The sequence below is a fragment of the Carex rostrata genome, chromosome 3 (genome assembly GCF_964058835.1).
Source record: "Carex rostrata chromosome 3, lpCarRost1.2, whole genome shotgun sequence".
Lineage (NCBI taxonomy): Eukaryota > Viridiplantae > Streptophyta > Magnoliopsida > Poales > Cyperaceae > Carex > Carex rostrata.
Genome location: NC_135920.1, coordinates 8627534 through 8649983, shown reverse-complemented (window position 1 = coordinate 8649983; position 22450 = coordinate 8627534). Strand labels below are relative to the sequence as shown.

At 33.7% G+C, this 22450-nt stretch overlaps 1 protein-coding gene across 2 annotated transcripts; it reads left to right on the top strand.

The window, feature by feature from the left end:
* The first annotated feature begins 14891 nt into the window (after positions 1–14891).
* On the top strand, positions 14892–21986 carry LOC144551297 (putative linoleate 9S-lipoxygenase 5). 2 transcript variants are annotated; one of them, XM_078299213.1, is made up of 9 exons: positions 14892–15232; positions 17175–17467; positions 18137–18380; positions 18642–18980; positions 19254–19339; positions 19450–19572; positions 19755–20071; positions 20269–20532; positions 21000–21986. In XM_078299213.1, exons 1-9 carry the CDS (start codon positions 15007–15009, stop codon positions 21766–21768), a joined length of 2661 nt encoding a protein of 886 aa, XP_078155339.1. In that variant the 5' UTR covers positions 14892–15006; the 3' UTR covers positions 21769–21986. The 2 variants fall into 2 exon arrangements, with proteins under 2 accessions (XP_078155339.1, XP_078155340.1); XM_078299214.1 differs by having other exon boundaries at positions 20974–21151.
* The last annotated feature ends 464 nt before the right edge of the window (positions 21987–22450 follow it).

Below are 22450 nucleotides of genomic sequence, written 5' to 3'. Positions count from 1 at the left end.
AATACCTCGATCAGCTACAGCCAAACCTCCCCGAACCTTCACATATGTCATCAGAGAATCAATTCTATCCCAACCTATTACATAGTGTCCTATCTGTCGTTCAGTTCCTAGTCTCAAGAACCCCAAGATTCTAGCTACTCCTTCAACCCGGGTTAATGCCAAATTGGACCATCTTCGCGCGTTGTCCAAGAAAGAAAAAGCTGTATGTTTCAAATGTGGTGACACCGGTCATATCATAGCCACTTGCCGCAACTCAACCATCTGCTTCGCATGCCAGAAAACGGGACACCGATCTTTCGAATGCCCAGATTCCACTATAAAAACCCAAGCCCTTTCTTCCTTCCCAACCCTTTCAAATAGAACCATCATCCACCTCCAATCCACCTTCAACTGATCTCCCACGTTTCACCATGCTTCCTCCTCTAAACCCATCGCTTCTCACAGAAGCCAACACCCTCACGGTAATGCGCTACTATGCCACGCCGGGAACGATCAAGCTCTGACAAACCCTAACTCAAGGTTTTGTACTAGAAGATATCCATTATCTAGGCCGTCAACACATACAAGACAACATCCAACTCTCATATCCCTATCCTCAGTGGACCTGGACAACATGTGAACTACCTGACAACCATTACCTCGTCCTCTCTCCAGATCTGACATGGCGTGACGAAATGGTTCAAGCTGGTTCAATCAAGCTAGCTGATGTCTTTTTCCCAGTGACAAGATATGTGTTTAACAAATACAATCACAGCGGCTCCCTGAAAGCCTACTGGGTACAAGTCTACAACTACCCACATGATCTCTGGCGTGACATCGAACTACGACAATTAGCGAGAGATCTAGGTGGAGTTTACCTTGATTCTGACATCATCTCGAGTCTAATCACCCTGCGCCTCAAGATCGGAGTTCCTGATAAGGATTTTATACCAGCATGTCGCCATCTGGTATTTACTGATACAACTGGTATACAAGAAAATTACACAATTCAGACGCTGGTGGAAGACTTCAGTGATCTACCACGCTGGGGTCATTCCAGACTACACTTCTTCAATTATAATGGCAAACGAGCTCGTTCCCCATCTCCAGATTCTAGACAGTTACCTCAACCCCCCTAGTTTCAATCTTTTGGCACAATGCACTTCCTCTCGGCTCAGCCAAACCCTGAAATTCAGCTCCCCGTTCCCTCAATTCAATCTTCTTAGACCATTGTATGTCAACCAAAAGACCAATGATGTCTTGGTGTAATAAACTTAGAGACTATGAACATATCACTTTTAGGAAAATGGTGGTTCAGGTTTAAAGATCCTACTGTTGAGGGCAAATGAAAAACTATTCTCATAGATAAATATAGTGTTACAAGCTTAAACTCTACTAGACCTTCATCTATCTGGTCAGGGATAATTTCATACACTCAAATCTATAATTTAGGTATAGTTAGGAAAGTAGGCAATGGAAGAAACACTAGCTTCTGGCTAGACACTTGGTGTGACCCATGCCCATTATATTGCAAATTTCCCAATCTTTATGGTATAACCTCCAACCCTGCAATATCTGTCTCTCAAGCTTATAATAATACCACCTTATCCATCCAATTCAACAGACAATTTACTGGTACCTTAAGAACTGAATGTCAAGAACTTAACCAATTACTTGGTACCAACAATAACATTAGCTCCACCTCCCTACAATCCTATGATCCTAATACTATCCAATGCTGTTGGTCATCTACTGATGTATTCACAATTCACTCCCTCTACACTTGGTTATCTTATGGGAGTTACTCAAATAAAGAATTTGACAATACCTGGAAATAAAAAATACGCCTCAAAATTAAAATCTTCACTTGGCTTCTTAGACAGGATAGAATCTTAACAAAAGCTAATTTAGTTTCTAAAGGTTGGACAAATGACCTCAACTGCCCTTTCTGTGGCCAATATGAAACTACAGACCATCTCTTTGTTACATGTCCCATGGCCTACACCATATGGTCCTAGATAGCCAATCACAATGGATTCACATTTAACTACAATACTGTTACTAATTTATGGTCCATAGACAATTTTCTTTCACTAGGGACTCACTCTTAATAGAGTTAATAAGGGCTGCCACCACTTGGATAATCTGGCTCACTAGAAATAAAATATGTTTTAACAACACTGCAATACCCTCACCCCCAAAATATTGGTAGTCAAATAATTTCACTTACTTCATACTGGTGCCAATCTAGGTTAGATGATTCTTATTTCAAATTATCACTAATCATGCCATTGGATGTTTCTCTTTTAACTCAGGCATGTCCAATTATAATCCCCTCGGGGACAGATACATCTTTAGAGGACACCAGTACTTGGGATTCAGAGGAAGATCCTTACAATGGATTAGAGGGTTCAGACCTCCCTGAGTTTCTTAGGGACAGAGCTGAACTTGATGAACTAGACACACACATCTCGGTTTCTTCTGATCACCTTCATTCCAGCTCTTCCATTGTTGATTCCTCTGATGCCCCTTAGATGCTTAATTGATCTCTATATGGACTTTATGTTGGGTTTCGGGGTAACCAAAACCCGTTTAGACTTAAGCTGCGGACAGAACGTAAAACAAAAAAATTTACTTCTAACTTAAGCCAAGGATTAAACGGGGCATGTCAGGAAACTTTCCAAGGCGGTCCACCTTCAGTATTCCTTTGGCATCAAAACTCAATTCAATCTTTTTACAGATCTACTCCATGATTGATTTCTAAAACTTTAATCTACTTACCAATTAAATAGATTAATATAACATATTTATACCTTGTTTCCAAATCACAGTTGGAATGCAGACCAAGCGAGTACAGCTACATCACGGGAATAATTCTACTCGGAGCATCAGACGTCTAATGCCTCTATAGGTTATCCACCAGGACTAACCAGAAAGCGGTTTATTTCTTTTGCCAGAAATACTATAAACCGCGGAATTCTGCAAAAATACTATTCACGGAGAAAAAGATGAAAACCCGTAAACTCGAATTTTCGGTTACTCAGTTTCACAAATAAGCAAAACTGACATACCGCAAAATTCGGGAAAACACTATTCATCGATCCCGTAAATATACTTCACAACAACCCGCAAGATTATACGTCAACTACGTATAACTTTCTTTTCTCAACTGAAACACTATTTGGGAGAAAAACCGAGAAAGAGAGAAAATACCGATTCGATTCTGCACGAAACGATACGTGTGAATTAGTGGTTTTTCTCTCTACCCCTCCACCCCTATTTATAGGGTTTAGGGTTAGTTGCCAAAAGACCAAAATGCCCTCCAAGTTCAGCCTATCTACAAGATATGCCATTGAATGGATAAGGATGATGACATGTCATGTGGATAAGATCGATGACGTGTCATCTGGATAGGATCGATGACATGTCATGCGGATAAGGACGAATCTGAAAAGATCCGAATGCCCTCGGCCCGAATACAAATAATATTCGTATAATTATTCTGAATAATTATATTTTTTTTTGCGGTTGTTGTTTCGGTAATTTATACAACGTGTCCTGCACATTTATAAATTAACCGGTTAACTTTTATACAACGTGTCACACACGTTTATAAATTAACCAATGTTTTTGCTTGTTATTTTTACATAACATTTATAATTTAATTATAACACGTATAATTAATTATAACCATCTTACTATTGATCATAACCAATTTATAATCAATCACAATAAGATTCTCCGATTAACTCCTATATGGTGTGACCCGATAGGATCTGTGTTATGTTGGTAAATAGAATTAAAACTGTTTTAACTTCTATAATCATGAGAGGCATCTGGCAAAATGCATCATGACCATCCAATTACACAGATGATGCTGTACAGTACAATATCACGATCCAGTAAACAATTTACTTGTGTCAGTTCTTTTCATAGCTATCAGATTAGTTTCAAGATAGGTGTGTGTCATCCTTGTAAACTTAATTTTTTCTTGATCTTGAGCAGATTATCAAATATGATTACTCTTGTAATCATACCGCGCGCTGATGATCTTACTCTATCAAGGGGCCCAGTGATGCTATAGCTCGTATAGAGATACGAGGGACAATAGTACTTTTGGTAAACCATCACTACCTCAGCTAAGCCATGTATACCGAAGAACTACCGTTATAACTGCATTTTACCGACAGCGTTTGATAACAATCACACATATACATTTCTTAGTAGGAAAGATGAATACCTCATGCTTTAGAACTTAACACTGAATGAAAGCATTAATGACACGAACACAATTCCGTATAATGTTTCATTCGGGGTCTGTCAGATATCATGTTCCTGAAACATATATCTATGTGATTAAAATGACAACTCCTTGTCTATGGTCTGTAAAACTTGACCATCATTTAATCCATATACTAACCTTACAACGGTAATTAGTGTTCCTGCTAATTACCTTGGTCAGTGACTTTTTAAGAGTATATATCATCTATATTATGGAGTTTCACAATTTCAGTCATGAACTCGAAATGATCCATAAATACAATAATACTCAAGGCAACAAAATGATATTAATCATCCAATTCATGAACAAAGCTTTATATAATCAAAATTATCGTATTATTGACTTCTAGATTATTACAAGCTAACACTTTATTACTACTAATGCTGTTTGTAGTTTTGTAATATGAACCATTATACTTTCACTAATCTCTATGCTTAGTTATCACATAGTTGCTTCACAACTATGGTGATTCTTTTGTTCAGTAATGTCAGTAATAAAAAACATTGCCTTAGAGCCTATTTTGTAATATGCTATGGTTTCTAATGAAACTGGTGGTCTTTACCACTTCTATTCAAAAAAAAGTTTCTTTACATGATCTTATGCTGCGGAATCCATGGATATATATATGTGTCTAGTAAAATGCAGAGGGATGATGGTTAAATTCTGAACCATTTTTGTAATTTAGTCATAAATTGACCATAGAAGATCAAAGAGGAGGAGAGAGAAACATAATGACCCACCAACAGAATATTTTTTTAAAAAAAAAAAAGCAATATTATTTGACTCCATTGTTATATACTAGTCAAGAGCCCGTGCTCTGCAACGGGAATGAAATGAATGAGTGCAAACAATATTTAAGAATTTAAAGGTCAGGGTCACCAGATGGTACCGACGGTACTGGAACAACAAATTATCACAGAAGATCATCTGCGCCACCTGGTATGCTATTGGCACACCGGTGGTATTCAGCTGGTACGATAGTATCAACATGTAAATTGGTCTGCGAATTTTGATTTAGAGATCAAGTTGTTGTGAATTTTTATTTAGTCAGGGGCTGGATATAATTTTAATTTTTTTAAGGTATGTTTGGTGGTCTTGGGATTGCTTGATGTTGTTTGTATTTTGTTACGGTTGGGAGATAGATTCTCTTGAAAGTTGACACAATAGCATAGAACCAAATCAATAAATTTTCAATGAAAAAGGTATATTACTATTATAAAAAAGGCTAATGTTAAGAAAATTTTCTATCGGAAAAAAATCAGTAATGTTTTTCTTTAGTTGAAATCAAATCCATTGACAGGAAATTTCAAAGGCAAAGATCAATTTAATCCAAAAATGAGAGAAAATTTCAACATGAGAGATAGCATTCAGATTTGCATGAATCCGACTGTGAGAAATTTCAAAGGAAAAGATCAATTTAATCCAAAAATGAGAGGAAATTTCAACATGAGAGATAGCATTCAGATTTGCATGAATCCGACAGTGAGATATGAAGTACACCACAGGAAATATTCAGATAATGCCATAGTTCTTCTTCTCATTTTTTCTTCTATCTCTTTGTATATAAGCACTGAGCATACTGCCAGTATCTACTGAAAAAAAAACAATTACAGAAATCAGTTTGACAAAAAATAATCACAACAAATCAAGAAATTATTTAGGGGGGGGGGGGGGGTGATGAACTCACAATCTACTAAGAACCCTGAAGAAAATAATTCTTGTCGTTACAAAGCTAGCCTCTAACCCTAGAAGAGGAAACACACACAATCAACGATCAACGACATAGAAAAGAAAGCACCTATTCACCCAGACAGAAATAGCACACGCGATCGATTCCTTCCGAGATGGTGCTAAAAAAGATTAACCCTAAATCGGTTCAAAAAGGACAAAATAAACAAAAAAAATTGAGGTCGATGAGAAAGGATAAGGAGTCGATGGTTCCTTCTTAAGGAAGGAAAAGAGGAGTCGGGGCATGAGTAAGCGGAGACGGAGGAGAAAAGGAGCGCGACCGTACGTGCGAGCGCAGACCGACAAAGAAAAAAGAAAAAAAGGGCTTCGGGATAGGAGAAAAAAAATGCATTTTCTGCATCGGTAAATGAAAAAGGAGGAGGAAAAATAGATTAAATGAAACAATTTTATGTCTTTTCATGTGGCGAGTACATGGGTAACTAAATTTAGACTTCTACACGTTTGACAACAGGAAACAGATGCATAAAATCGAAACTTTTGATTAAAGGTTGAGATTGAAATATAGTTTTGATGAGTAGCTGAGATATACTCAATGGAGGGTTCAGATTCTCTCTGGATAGATAGGTGCTTGGATGCCAAAAAATTCAACGTGGTATTATAGTAGTACTGATATGTGTATTTTTTATTTTATTTTTACTCTATTGTCAATATGCAAAAAGAGCACTATTTTTACTCTAGTCATTTAATCTGCAGCAACCGATATATAATATGGATTTGGCAAATCTTTTCCAAGACCCATGTCAATATATACAAGGGACATGCGTCGCTTTAAGAGCTTCTTTTTATTTCTTTTAATATCCAAAAAAAAAAAAATTAGAACTAGAGATTTATCTCTGGTTCTTGGAATCTGGAATTTAATTTCCGGTTTCATATTTGTTTAGAACTGATTTTTTTTTTTATTACAGATAATTTGTATGAAATCGGAAATTTAATCTTTGGTTTGGACATATTTCGAAATCTAGTACACCAAAGTGTAAATTTGTAAATTATTTATTAATTTTAGATATTAATAAAAATTTTGGTCAATTGAGAGATTAATTGTAACTTGACAATCATTCTTAATTTGTAACACTTTTTTTGCTAAATAGATCGGAGACAGCTAAATTTGTCATACGACATTGCTAATCTGAATTCCATTAACAAGTTTGAGTGCTATTTTATTATTGCTCTTTTTATTTTGTTTGTTTTTTCTGTGAAATTATTTTGCATCAAGATTTGTATACATGTGGTGTTTTTTTTTAGTTCTGCTTTTAGGTTGTTATTTAAGTCAAAAATATTGAAATTTTGATCGAGACAATCGTAAACTCTCTCTAATTCGTTTGTAAAGACAACAAATACTACATTTATTTTGTTATTATCACATATTAAAATTCAAAATAATTCAATATATAATTCGTTTTAACTTCAATTATCAAACAACAAATTTTGAAAAAAAAAATAACAAATCTTTTTCAGGTTGGTACTTGTTAGACTGAATCTCCTGCATCTTTCTGAACAGAAAATTTATATTCTTAGAGTCACTGCCAATGGGTCCGAGATGAACCCCAAATCAAATATTTAAAGTTAAATGTGATTTCAGTCCTATTCGACAGTGGCTCTATAGATAGAAATTTTCAGTACCAAGGAGCAGCTGATCTTGTTCCCTTGTTAGAACCATTGACTTGACTCGGAGTCTTTTCTGATAAAAATATTGATTTGTACTATTTATTTTGTTTTCTATAGTTGACTCAATGGTCAATTGGTGGGGGTGATCTCAGCCATACATTGTTTTTTCTCTCCTCTTGTGTTCTGTGTGTCGGTAGTAAGCCGCCAGATAATTGGGGCCCACTAATTAAAGTAGTCGCCACTCGCCAGCTAATTTCTCTTGATTAAATAAAAAAAAAAGACTTGGATATGTGACTGTGAAATTAAATGTTGATAGATATCTTTTTAAAGTATAATAGATAATAAAAGAATTTTACTTACAAAAATAAATATAAAGGTGACTTCAAGACAATAATGTTATCTTATTTGCTAAAGTTAATATGTAAGTAAATAAAAAATTAGTAATTTAAATTTACGTAAATTTCAAGTCAATTTGAGTTCAATCTATTCAAATTTAATAGTTCGATAATTTTCATCTCAGATTAAATTCAGCTAACAAATGATTAAAAAAGAAAGTACTAGAATCAGTTCGCTAGTTCATTAATTCCTGTACAACTTTTGGAATTTCATTTATGATGATATGAATATACAATTCATACAAGGACAATAAAAATATAATTGTAGAATTGAATGTTTTTTTTTTCCTGCAGAAAGTCTACCATTATCTTCTCTTAAAGCCAACTTGTCATGTAAATTATTTAGTTGACTGAATAACTAAATGATCCTTCAGTCAACTCCTGTGAATAAATTACCCTAAAAACTTATCTAATTTCTCTGGATTTGTCCGATTTAAGTTTCTTTACATGATCTTATGCGGCGAAATCCATGGATATAAATATGTATCGAGTAAAATGCAGAGGGATGCTGATCAAATTTTGAACAATTTTTGTAATGTAGTCATAAATTGACCATAGAAGATCAAAGAGGAGGATATAGAAACACAATGATCCACCAACAGAATAAGATATTGACAATATTATTTTTCCTTTTTTTTTTTTTTGACTCCATAGTTATATATGTGTGTATTTTTGTATTTTTACTCTATTGTCTATTTTTTTGAAAATTTTGGTAGAGGCTACCAAATGATTACAGCATATATGAAACAGCTCATAAACCCAACTTAGAATTACAAACTTCTTTGACCTCAACTTGTTCCCTAACCTATTCCTTCTCTAATTCTTGTTCCTCTATGATCTGATGTACCAGAATGATAGCAGGCCTGCACTTATCAGAGAATACCTTGTTATTTATCTGCTTCCACAGGTTCTATAACATACACATAAACAAAGCTGCCCATTCCTTCCTTTCCACGACTTTTTTACTCTATTGTCAATACGCAAAAAGAGCACTATTTTTACTCTAGTCATTTAATCTGCACCAAGCGATATACAATATGGATTGTTTGCCAAATTTTTTCCAGGACCATGTCAAATTGTCAATATATATAAGGGACACGCGTCGCTTTAAGAGCTTCTTTTTATTTCTTTTAATATCCAAAAAAAAAAATTTGAACCTGAGATTTAATCTTTGGTTCTTTGAACCAGGAATTTAATCTCCGGTTTCATATTGTTTAGAGCAATTTTTTTTTTATAGAAAATTTGTATGAAATCGAGAATTTAATTTCTGATTTGAACAAATTTCGAAATCCAACACACCAAAGTGTAAATTTGTAAATTATTTATTAATTTTAGATATTAATAAAAATTTCGGTCTATTGAGAGATCAATTGTAACTTGACAATCATTCTTAATTTGTAACACTTTTTTTTTTTGTAAATAGATCCGAGACAGCTAAATTTGTCATATGACATTGCTAATCCGAATTCCATTAACAAGTTTTGAGTGTGATTTTATTTTTGCTCTTTTTATTTTGTTTATTTTTTCTGTGAACTTATTTTGCATCAAGATTTGTATACATGTGGTTTTTTTTTTTTTTTTAAAGTTCTGCTTTAGGTTGTTATTTAAGTCAAAAATATTAAAATTTTGATCGAGACAATCATGACTCTCTCTAATTCGTTTGTAAAGACAAACAAATACTACATCTATTTTGTTACTACCACATATTAAAATTTCAAAATAATTCAGTATATACTTCGTTTTAACTTCAATTATCAAACAACAAAGTTTGAAAAAAAAATAATAACAAATCCTTTTCAGGGTTGGTTCATTGATTTGACTCGGAGTCTTTTCTGATAAAAATCTTGATTTGTACTATTTATTTTGTTTTCTATAGTTGACTCAATGGGTCAATTGAGATTTGAGCTAATCTCAGCCATTCATTGTTTTTTCTCTCCTCTCGTGTGTCCCGTGTGAGCACATCACACCCTAACTTTGCTCATCACATTAATACACTTTAGTGTCATATTTAAGAGTAAGGCTTGGGTGCTATGGATAGCATAGAGGGCCACCGTGCTACGGCTCAATATTCGAGTTTTCAAAATCCAAATGGTCGATCCGAACCGTTCATCTTGTTCTCCATATTAATATGTGTTTGGAGACCAAATTTTACATTTTTTGAAATTTTTTTACTATTTTTTTAGCTAAGTAGAAAATCACTTGATCTAAAAAATTATGCACCATTAAGATATTTGATTTTCTACCTATCTAAAAAAATAGTAAACAATTTTCAAAAAATGTAAAATTTGGTCTCCAAACACATATTAATATGGAGAACGAGATGAACGGTTCGAATCGACCGTTTGGATTTTGAAAACTCGAATATTGAGCCGTAACACGGTGGCCCTCTATGCTATCCATAGCACCCAAGCCTTACTCCATATTTAATACACATTTGATTTCGCATCGCATTCTAAATCCGTGAAATCAATTTTCTAGTTTCACAACTTTTGATTGCAGACGTGTTAAAACTAAATAAAAAAAAAATGGTTAATTTCTTTCAAAGATGATAAAAATAAAAACTTTCGCTGCTTTAGGCCAGAACATTTTCTTCGAGTTTTAAATGACGATTTAATTCTGACTGTTGAACCACTTGTACATAGGGGTGCAAATAGATCGGATACGGATCGGATAGTGATAAAACTATATCTGTATCCGCTTTTTATTTTTTGATACGAAAACGGATAAAATATTAGACGGATATGTACGTACATATATACATAAATATTTTTATAACATATATTAAACTATATGATATATATTTACTATTTGAATACGGATAATCAAAATTTTAAATTTTTTTTTTTTGCCACTGCACACAAACAGGCGAGTTTGGGGGTAAAGCGTTTGGAAAAGCCCTCTTTATATGTTCAACATGTTTCTTGCTTCATATATTAATTTATGGTTAAATGTATCTTGCTTCTTAAATTGAATCTTGAGTAAACGCGTATAGAAAAGTTGTCATTTTTAGCAACAGCAGTTCAGTTATGTTCGCTCAAATCAGGTCACCTTAGAACAGTCAGACTGTTCAAACTGGATCCCTGATTTGGGTTTTTTAATTAATACCTTTGATGTTACAATTAAATGCCCTTTGTTGTTATGTTTTTTTTAATACCTTTTATGCCAATTTGGTTGCTTTGTAATGGTAAGCTGTAAGCATCTAATTGAAGAGTTTGCACTCTATCTAGACAATCTTAAACAGATCAGACAGAATAATATCACATGATCCCAACAACATAAATCATATGAAACTTCCTCTCGAGGCAAACCTTTATCAGGTTGTTTTTTAGCCGTCAGATCTGATTTGAAGGCCTAGATCGAGTAGAGATCGGCTTTATAATTTGATCCAGACTAGTTATCCTTTACCAGGCTAGCCTGACTAAATAGAATAATATCCAGAAGACCAGAACCATCTGAGAAGTAACAACACCACGTGCTAATTTTGTAGGATTAGGTATAGCGGTGGAGTGGTCCATGCATGGAACAAATGGGCAACATACATTTGTGAAAGATTGTTATGCGGGTGGAATGCTTTTATCATTTGTTGTTGTTTTTTTGTTTTGTTTTAGGAGCTCTAAATTAGTTAGTTCATGAGAAAGTGAAAATCATTCTCTTTATGCTTTAATTTAAATTAAAATGTCAATGATTTTGGTATGTTAGTTGAGTATTAGGGTTATAAATAGTGCATTATAGTGTTTTCAAACTATAAAAATTATGAATCTTGAAAATATCATTGAAAATGAAAATATGTATTCATACTATGGACTAATATGCGATATGGATGTAGCCTCACTCATAAATAAATAATTAAATATGAGGAGGGATTCAATTACACCAATTTATGGTGACATAATTTTGACACTATATTATAAGTTATTTTTTGCGATTTCAAAATTCAAACAGTCGATCCGAACCGTTCAACATAATCTCCATATTAAAATGTGCTTGGGGACCAAATTTTACATTTTTTAGAAATTATTTACTATTTAGTTAGAATTTTTTAAAATCGTTGTTTTTCAATGGTTCATAATTGTCTGAAAACATCAATTTTGTGCACATCATAAATAATAAAAAAATTTCAAAAAAAATATAAAATTTGGTCTCCAAGAACATTTTAATATGGAGATCATGTTGAACAGTCCAGATCGACTATATAGACTTTGAAATTGCAAAAATGACTTATAAATATATAATGTCAAGATGTGTCACCATAAAATAGTGTAATTGGTACTCCATCTTAAATTATGTTATATCATAACTATATTAAAAATTAAAATGTTGATCCCATTATTTAATATAAAACATAAATTATTTAATTTATGAGTTTTGTTAGCACTTCTACTTTAAATACTATTTTTTTGGGGGGGGCATTTTTCCCGTGTTAAACATGCCGATGCCATAAAACTCTAGTGTCAACTTGTCATCTATATGAGATATATAATATATTACTATCATTAATCTATCTATGCAAATATTATACAATAGTAAATAATTTTTTTTTGATAAGATTATGAACTATTTGAGGAAAATATTTGTAGCTATTATACCGACAAACCTAAACCAATTCTTGCATTTGAGGAAAGAGTGATAATTGAGAAAGGGGAGGTAGCACAATTGGCTAGAAAAATGTTCTAGAGTTGTTATACCCAAAGGTCGAGAGTTCGATTCTCCCTCACAAACCTTGGTAGCTACTACCAAGTTTTCAAAAAGAGAAAAGGGTGATAATTAGCATTTTGCAATACATTCGCTCACTACATAAATGTGGCAAATAAATTGCCACAGAGTAACGCCTTATGTCTCTACTTTTTTTTCGAATTCGTATCCTCTGAGATATCTCAAACTTTGCGTGACTTTTCAGAATATCCCAACCGTTAAATACGTTGTGCACGAATCTCAAAGCACAAATAATACAGGCCCTGAGCTATCACCGAATAGGCACCGGACACGTTGGTCACGCAAAAGTTGAGATATCTCAAAGAGGATACGCACTCCTTTTTCTCCACCAAGTCCAAAATGGAATGTGTATCCTCTGCATTAACTTAAAAAATAAATATTTTGAGTTAATAAATCTCAACCGTCTGATTTTAAACGGAGCGAATTCGATTCCTGTTTATGATATAGGGGCTCCTTTAATATTAGTGCAGATCTAATCTACACAAATCCTAAAACAGATCGAATAGTTAAGATTCATTTAACTCAAAATATTTCTTTTGAGTTAATGCAGAGGATACGAATTCAGGCGAAAGACAAGCCACCAACAACAATTGTTTCCAGATAAAATGAGCTCAAAAGTTGTTTCGAAAAAAAAGAAGAAAGAATAAGCTCAAAAGTACCAACCAACCAAATCCGGACACCACACTCACCTTTTGAGTCATGATATCAACACTACAAATCTTTTTATTAACACAACACTATCTAAATATTTTAATATATAGACAGATTTACCCTTCATTAACTATTTCCTTTAGAAATTGTATCTCTCTCATTTACCATTATAGTATTTTCTTTCCTGAAAAGTTACTTAGTAAATAATAATATTCCTTCACTCTCGTATATTATGATATATTTTTCTTTCTATAAAAGTTAAATTAATAAATTAAATAAATATTTGATCATATTTGTTATTTATATATTTCATCATACTTTTAAGATTTTTAAATATATTACAAAAATGAAATATTTTATTATATTATTGAAAATCTATCATTATATACGTTTATTTTACCCAAATTCACAAATATCTACTTACAAAAAAAAATGGCAAAATATTTTTTGTTGGATATAAATCTATCGATACTAATATGTAAAATTTCACCAACAATATTTTTTTTTAGACAGGATTTTTTCAATTATTTTTCATTGAATATATTCATTACTATATTTGTTATAGATAATAAAACTCATTTAAATGAAGAAATCAAGAAAAAACATGTTAGAAAAAGGGTTTTTCAAAATGAAAAACGTTTATTAATATATCTTTTAAATGAAGATTCCATGCTCTATGTTGTAATATTTTGAAGATTTGTGTTATAATTAAACTTATTAATTGTCGAAAAATTATTTTGGTGTTGACAAAATAGATATATACACAAGTTTTAATTTTATTATTATTTTTGGATGGGGAGAGGGTGGGGGAATTTCATGGGATGGTAGTAAGGGAGTATATATGTTTTTTGTGCTTTTTAGATAAACAATATTTCAATTTAGATAATAGAAGACGATCCATAAAAATCAGTTTGTTTTAAAAGAAAATAGTAGAAAACCAAAAAAGAACCTTCTAATAGCTTGATAAATAACAATAGAATCATTGAAAGCTCCAATCTATTGTTTTTTTTTTTTCCTCTATGAAGAAGATAGACAGATTAAGAAAGTACATTAAAAAATATATTAGCATTAAAAAATTTCCAAATTAAGGGAGCAACATAAGTAATTGATTGTGGAGGGCAATTTTGTCTATCAAATAGAAATTTTAAATTGTGTTGTGTCAATAACATATTTTGTAGTGTTAATATCAGCTCCCTGCAGAGTCATCTTTTAAGCGGGGGCCACATGATAGGCAACAATACGAAAAATCAGTCAAAATCAACATGTTTCTTGCCTCAATCAAATATTCTCTGTTGTCCAATAAGGCAATAACTCAGAATGGAATTTTCTCAGTATGCTTCCTTTTAAAAAAAAAAATTTCTCATTCCTAATTAATTATTTAACAAAACATTTATTCTATTTAAGAAATAATTAAAAATCAATATATATAGTGAGTAATCAATCAATCAATCAATTAATATTTAATAACATCAGGTACACTTTACAATATTAAATTCTCACCCATTCTTTCATGGACAATATTAAATTGATGCTCTCTTTCATTCCTTTCTTCCCAAACACAAAACACAAACAACCATATTAAATTAACACTCACTCCACCCCTTCCTCAACACTCACAACTCCAAACTCAACATGAGGTTCCCAGGCCTTTGCACATGCTCAAAAGAGAAAAACACTGATGAAGAGAAGACGACGACGAAGCAAAAGATCAAGGTAACCGGTACGGTGGTGCTCATGAAGAAGACTGTCTTGGATTTCAATGACTTTGTCCCGTCGATGCTCGATGGGGTCCATGAATTCCTTAGCAACCATAAGTTGGTGTCGTTCAGCCTCGTCTCCTCCACCTACACCCAGCCAAGTTAGTTTTTCTTGATTGAGTTTATTCGTAATATTTATTGCAAGTTTTAAAATTGCACAACTTGAATTAAAATTGCGATGGTGCTATGAGGTGCGTTTCATTACTAATGGGACAGTCTCCCGGTTCAATTCCTCCGACTTCATGATTTTAGTTCTATCCATTTTTTTTTCTCCCTCAGAAAATCTTGTAGCGCCAATTTGGGTGGTATTGAAAAATCCTTTTGTTTTGCCACCTTTCACAAATAGAGGGAGGTAGAAACATTTTTTTTTAATAGAGATAGAAACAAATTTAAAAACTGTTTGGATGTTTCTAGCATCCAATCAGAATTTAATGTACATCTTGTATAATAACTGTCATTTTTTAAAGAGTAAAAATGTTATTTCTAACACTATTTTGATATTATCAATTTGAGTATATTTTTTTATAAAAAATGCTTTATCACAATTGATGATATGTATTTTTTAATATTTTATTACTTTGGAAATTAGATAATTAGGGCCCTCCAGTAGGGCTGAGATAAATTAGATGTACACTGGAACTCTGGAAGCATCTTTTTTCTTTAACTTTAATCAGTATTACTTTTTGTTGGGCAAATGCGAATTGCCTTAGTTAAGAGACCAGAAACATCCGCAATTTTTATTTATAGAAAAAACAAAAATAAAAATATTAAAAATAAGAACAGTTGCGAAGAAATTTCAAAAACAGAAAGGCAGGATCTGCGGGATGCCATGCTAAACTTCAGCTCTGAAAAAAAAATATATATATTTACATATTATAGTGGAACGCCATAACATATCCGTCTCCAAATCTTAAAAAAATAATATTGATTAAAGTAATACTGATTAAAGTTAAAGTAATACTGATTAAAGTATTACTTTTTGTTGGGCAAATGCGAATTGCCTCAGTATCATTTATAAGAAAATTTGGCGTTTAGCGAGAAACGAATCTTAAATAGCAAAAACAACATAAATAAATAATTCAAAAAAGGGACGTCTCTAGTGGCCGTGCTTGATGGAGACGTCCATTACTGATGGATAATGAAAACAAAATATATTTTAAAACAACAATAAATTTATTTTAATTATTATTATTAATACAAATAATAAATTGTTTAAGTCAAAATTAAATTCTAAAAACAATAATAATAACTAGAGTGAGGCTATGGTAATATACATATATTTATTTTAAAATTTCAAATAGTCAATTCGAACCGTTATACATGATCTTTATATAAAATTGTACTTGGACATCAAATTTTATATTTTTTAAAAATCTTTTACTATTTTTTAATAGATAGAGAATCACTTGATCTAGACCATCTTGAAGAAGCGATTTTCTGTCATTGCTTTGAAATATATTTTATTAGTAAATTTTGTAAATTTTGACGCGCGAGGACTTTTGGCTTGGCCTAAAATAAAATCAACCGGTTCAGGTTTGGACAATTTTGACGGTCCAACTCATAGCTGCTTTTTATGTTCCTTCTTTCACTTGGATCCAAACTATTACATCTGCATTGCACCGCTCATAGCTGATTGTATTGTTCACAGTTTTGCGTTGCTTTTCCTGGATAATCAGAATTCAATACATAGCAGAAACATGAAAAATATACATTGCTTTAAACATTAATTAGCAGCAAAATGTACAGATATATGACTGATTTTGACAATTTAAATATCAGTTTTATCTGTTTCTGATCAGGGGCAATAATTTTACAATTTGTACCAAATTATGTATGTCGTCTAAGAAACATAGTAGAGATCTAAGATGTTAATTATTTTATATCGGTGAACTTGAATAAAGGTTGTTGCAGTTATCAATATATATGATTTCATTGTCAAAATATCCTATTCCTTTATAATAAAAAAAGGTTTGGTATTTCATATCAGAATTTCCCCTCAAGTCTTTCACCTTGATTTCTCTTCTCATGTTCTGTGATTTGCAGACAATCCAAAAAGAGGTATGGTTGGAGATCCAGCCTACCTGAAAAAATGGGTGAGGAGTGCACTGCCAAAGATGGCGACCGGAGATTCTACTTTCAAGGTTGAATTTGAGTGGGATGAAGAGCACGGCGTACCAGGAGCAGTAATTGTGAAGAACAAGCACCGTTTCGAGTTTTACCTCAAGTCTATATCCCTTGACGACATACCTGGCAGGGGACCGATCCATTTTGTTTGCAATTCTTGGATCTACCCTGCTAAAAAGTACAAGTATGACCGAGTCTTCTTTTCTAATGATGTGAGTATTACATTTCCGTGGCACATATATTTCTGTTGCTTCTTTACACTACTTTGTTCATCACATGCTTTAATAAGATGTACAGGCATGAACTTCAGAAAAATAGAATAATCTTTTTGAATGCCTTGTATGTTAACTGAGTTGTATACTTGTATCATATCCAACTGACATTCTATGCATGAAGTACCTGTCAATTCCTGTTAACTTATGTGTGCTGATTACAATGCATAAATAGTTGGAATTAAAAAATTTCACAACACATATTGTGAACTGATTCTTTATCTGCATACATTATTGCAATGATAGTATCCTGCCATTATTAATCCGGAGTGTTTAATAGAAAGAAAAACATGAAAATCTCAGGTCAGAACCTTAATTTATAGGGGTGGTTTTTTTTTTTTTTTTTTTTATCTGGTTAGAACAATCCAATTGGAATCAAATTGGCCCAGATTGGCCCCATAAATTTTGTAAGGTTGAACTTTTTGTTCCTGATCCTTACTCTGATTTATGGATTTAACGGTATCAACCGTTCCACTTTATGGAGCCAATGGGGACATGGACTGAACTTTTTATTCTAATTACAGTACTTTAGTGCTATGACGAAATATTTCTAATTACAATACTCTTCTGAAATATTTCTATTGCCTTATTATTTATTTGTCGGCATAGACGTACTTGCCAAGTCAAATGCCTGCGGCACTCAAGCCATACAGAGAAGAGGAGCTAAATTCTCTCAGGGGCGATGATGTCCTTGGAAAGCTCAAAAAGCATGACCGTATCTATGGATATGACTTCTACAACGACCTTGGCGACCCTGACAAAGGCAAGGAGCATGAACGTCCTGTTCTTGGTGGTTCCCGGGAATACCCCTATCCCCGTCGTGGCCGTACCAGCCGCAAGCCAACTAAGAAAGGTACATAGGTATCCTGCTATGTATTTATTAAAAGATATTCACTAAAAGTTGTTAATCACCAGAAGACCCGAAAAAAAAAAAAAAACTTAAATATAGCTTCTTCTCAATGAAATAATTTCACTCCTCCTAGGGTTTCATTTTGGGACCTGATCAAATCAATATTTTTGTTTTTGTCAATCTAACAACCTGACTAATAAGCACATATATTTGATAGATCCAAGAAACTTGCAAAACTAATTCCACATAATAATATTTCCCCAGATCCAAAATCAGAAAGCAGAATACCACTGCTACTCAGCACGAATATATATGTGCCACGGGACGAGCGTTTTGGCCACCTGAAGATGTCGGACTTTTATGCATATGCTTTGAAAGCATTCGGACAGGCAATGGTACCAACACTCAAAACCAAATTTAATAAAAATGCCTCATTTGAGTCGTTCAAAGACACATATGAGTTGTACGAAGGTGGCATAAATTTGCCCAAATTTAAGCATCTAAAAAAGTTGAGAAAGAAAATACACTTTGAGTTTATCAAAGAATTTCTACGAACGGATGATGCGGAACTTCTGAGACTCCCACTTCCTGAAGTGCTTCAAGGTATAGTGTATCACAGTTGAATATTGATTTAATTTTAAATTTTCAGGCTAGTTCATTTTCTCATTAACATTTCTAATCTGTCCTGGTCCACTATATTGCAAAAAGATGATTTTCTGTAGTACATTGAATTGGGTGATTCACGATTCTTCGCATGTAACCAAAGGAATAAGTAGTAGTTTTGTTATTATTTGACTGAACTCCTTTATGCAATTTAATTTATAACTTCATTCATAGTTTTGCTCTTGATGGAAATACTTTTCTGCAAATGAACAGCTCACAAGTCTGCTTGGAGAACAGATGAAGAATTTGCACGAGAAATGCTTGCTGGTTTGAACCCTGTGGTCATCAGACGGCTGGAGGTGTTTTAATTAAATTCTTTCATAAATTTGAAATTTCTCGGACTATTTCAATATCAAAATCTAAAATAAACTAAAATGGTTGGAATAAATGTATATCTTCTTGTTTCTAGGAGTTTCCTCCAACAAGCAAACTGGATCCGAGTGTATACGGGAATCAAAATAGCACTATAAAATCTGAACAGGTTGAGAAACACATGGAGACATTATCTGGGGAGAAATTATCTGTCAATGAGGTACACATAATAAGCTCGACATTTTGAATCTACTTGTGTATTTTTCCAAAAGAAAGGGAAACATAGATATCGTGTACCCATGTTGTCAGTACACCTATGAGGCTACGACTGATTAATTTTAAATTACCTATACTCACCATAAGATGTTTTATTGCTTTTCTTTTGGTGAATTGTTTTCTTAGGCACTGGAGCGGAACAGGTTATTCATATTGGACCATCACGATACATTCATGCCTTGGCTACCAAAATTAAATTCCTTAGATCCAAAGAACATGTTCATTTATGCTACTAGAACAATCCTTTTTCTAAATGATGATAGCACTCTCCAGCCACTTGCTATTGAACTGAGCTGGCCTCACGATGACGGATTAGAACATGGTGCAATGAGCCAGGTTCATTTACCAGCATCAGAGGGTACTGTAGAGGGTTCTATCTGGCAATTGGCCAAGGCCTATGTGGCCGTCAATGACTCTGGATATCACCAACTTATCAGCCATTGGTGAGTAAGAAGAGTAATTAGTATGAAAAATTAAAAAAAACTATTTGCATTTACTCGGCTGAAATTTTATCATGTTGGCATTTTGCATTTCTATGGGTTGAAGCTTGAACCTCTTTACACCAAATCAAAATTTTGGCGAGTCATGTACAAAACCAAGGATATACTGTAATAACAGACACTGCCATGTTCTTTCACAGGTTGAATACACATGCAGTGATTGAACCATTTGTGATTGCAACAAACCGACAATTGAGCGTGACCCATCCAATACACAAACTCCTGAGCCCACATTACCGCGACACAATGAACATAAATGCACTGGCACGTCAGACCCTCATAAATGCTGGTGGCATCTTTGAGTTTACTGTGTTTCCTGGAAGGTATGCTCTAGAGATGTCATCTGGCATATATAGGAACTGGAAACTAACAGAGCAAGGCCTCCCTGATGATCTTCTTAAGAGGTAATAATAAAGTATTGATTAAAATCATATCTACATCAGAAAACCTCTAATATCCGAAATCTCTGCTTTGTATTTTAAATAAATAATGAGACATATATGCATTTCTAGTATGCCTCTTCTTCCCATCTTTTCTCTTGAGAATGCAGCGATGCTTGTGACCAACTTTCAGTATGGATAGAAGCCAAAATGCATGCAAAATTTATTACAATAAAAATAATGTAGAAATCCAACCGCTCCTTCCCATTTCAAAGAAAACCAATAACACTCCTGTCATTCTAACAACTGAGAAAGCAAGCCTAATTGGTGAAGGCAGAGGTTTCTTTGCTATGTCCCATGTAGGGGTATGTGTTTATTTTCCAATTTGCGGCTGTTGTCCCAGCTCTAGGTTAGTGCTATTCCACTGACTTAAAAATTGTCATGAAGTATTTTTTGCAAAATCAGTTTAAATCACTGAAATGATGGTGCAGAGGTATTGCAGTGAAGGATGAATCATGCAAGCATAATCTCCGGCTACTTATTGAGGACTATCCATATGCAGTAGATGGTCTAGCCATCTGGTCCGCCATTGAGTCATGGGTCAATGACTACTGCTCCATCTACTATTCAAATGACTCCTTGATACAGAGTGACACTGAGCTCCAGGCATGGTGGAAAGAGATTCGTGAGGTCGGTCATGGTGACCTAAAAAATGAAAAATGGTGGCCAGACATGCACACAGTTCAAGAACTAACAAAAACTTGCACAACTATAATTTGGATTGCATCGGCCCTACATGCAGCTGTCAATTTCGGGCAGTACTCCTATGCAGGTTACCTCCCGAACCGTCCAACCATTAGCCGCCAACGGATGCCTGAACCTGGTACCGAGGGGTACGACGAGCTGACAGTGGATCCTGATAAGGTGTTTCTAAAGACCATTACTAGCCAGTTACAAACAATATTGGGTATATCTTTGATTGAGATACTGTCTCGGCATTCGTCAGATGAGGTGTATTTAGGTCAACGGGATACCAAGGAGTGGACCACTGATCGGATGACATTGAGTGCATTCGAGCAGTTTAAGGGCAGGTTGGAGGTTATCGGGAAGAATATTTTAGAAATGAACGAGGACAAGAAGTTGAAGAATAGGACCGGGCCCGTCAAAATGCCGTACAAGCTTTTATATCCGAACACATCAGATGAGAGTCATGAGGGTGGTCTCACTGTAAAGGGCATTCCAAACAGTGTGTCTATATGAAAAACAAGGTACTTTACAAGCCGACTGCATTTCTGTAGCTCCTTTATTTTTTGTACCAAAGAGGTGTTCATACTTTGTGTAATGTATTACATAGTTTGGATCGGCATGTTTAAAATGTGTGGGATAATAATCTTGATTGGTTAATTGTGAATTGATTGTATTTGTTTTTGGTTGATGTTCAAAAGTGAATTTTAAGCAATTTTTCTATCTCAATGAAATCCTTGTTGTTGTTTCCATGTAAAGTTGCAACCAATTATCCAAAGGAATTCTGAAACTTGCCATACAATACACATGATCTTGCAACTCACCAAAAGTCAAAACTATCAGAGACTTTTTTCACTTAAATTAACAACTGTCGAAAATAAATAACAATCACATACATATTACAATACAAGTAAATTGCAAGCAATAGAAAAGAAGGGTTCAAAGGACACAAAACAACACTTGATTATTTCATAAGATCTAACTTGGTAATTTTCAATAGAAACCACCAAGTTAGGTCTTGGGTATTGGGGATCCCCAATACCTCTGGCAGCTAATTTTTGATTGATTTAGGTGATCTATTAGTGGTTTCTCTTGAAAATTACCAAGTCTTTTCTATTGAGGTATTGCGGACAATTCCTAAGTTACTAAGTTAGTGATTTAGCTGTCAAGATCTAACTTAGGAATTGTCCTGTGACAG

Coding starts and splice junctions, on each gene's coding strand:
- LOC144551297 (XM_078299213.1), top strand. CDS start 15,007: ATGAGGTTCCCAGGCCTTTGCACATGCTCAAAAGAGAAAAACACTGAT. Junction 15,233..17,174: donor CTCCACCTACACCCAGCCAA/GTTAGTTTTTCT, acceptor TGTGATTTGCAG/ACAATCCAAAAAGAGGTATG. Junction 20,072..20,268: donor CACCAACTTATCAGCCATTG/GTGAGTAAGAAG, acceptor GTTCTTTCACAG/GTTGAATACACATGCAGTGA.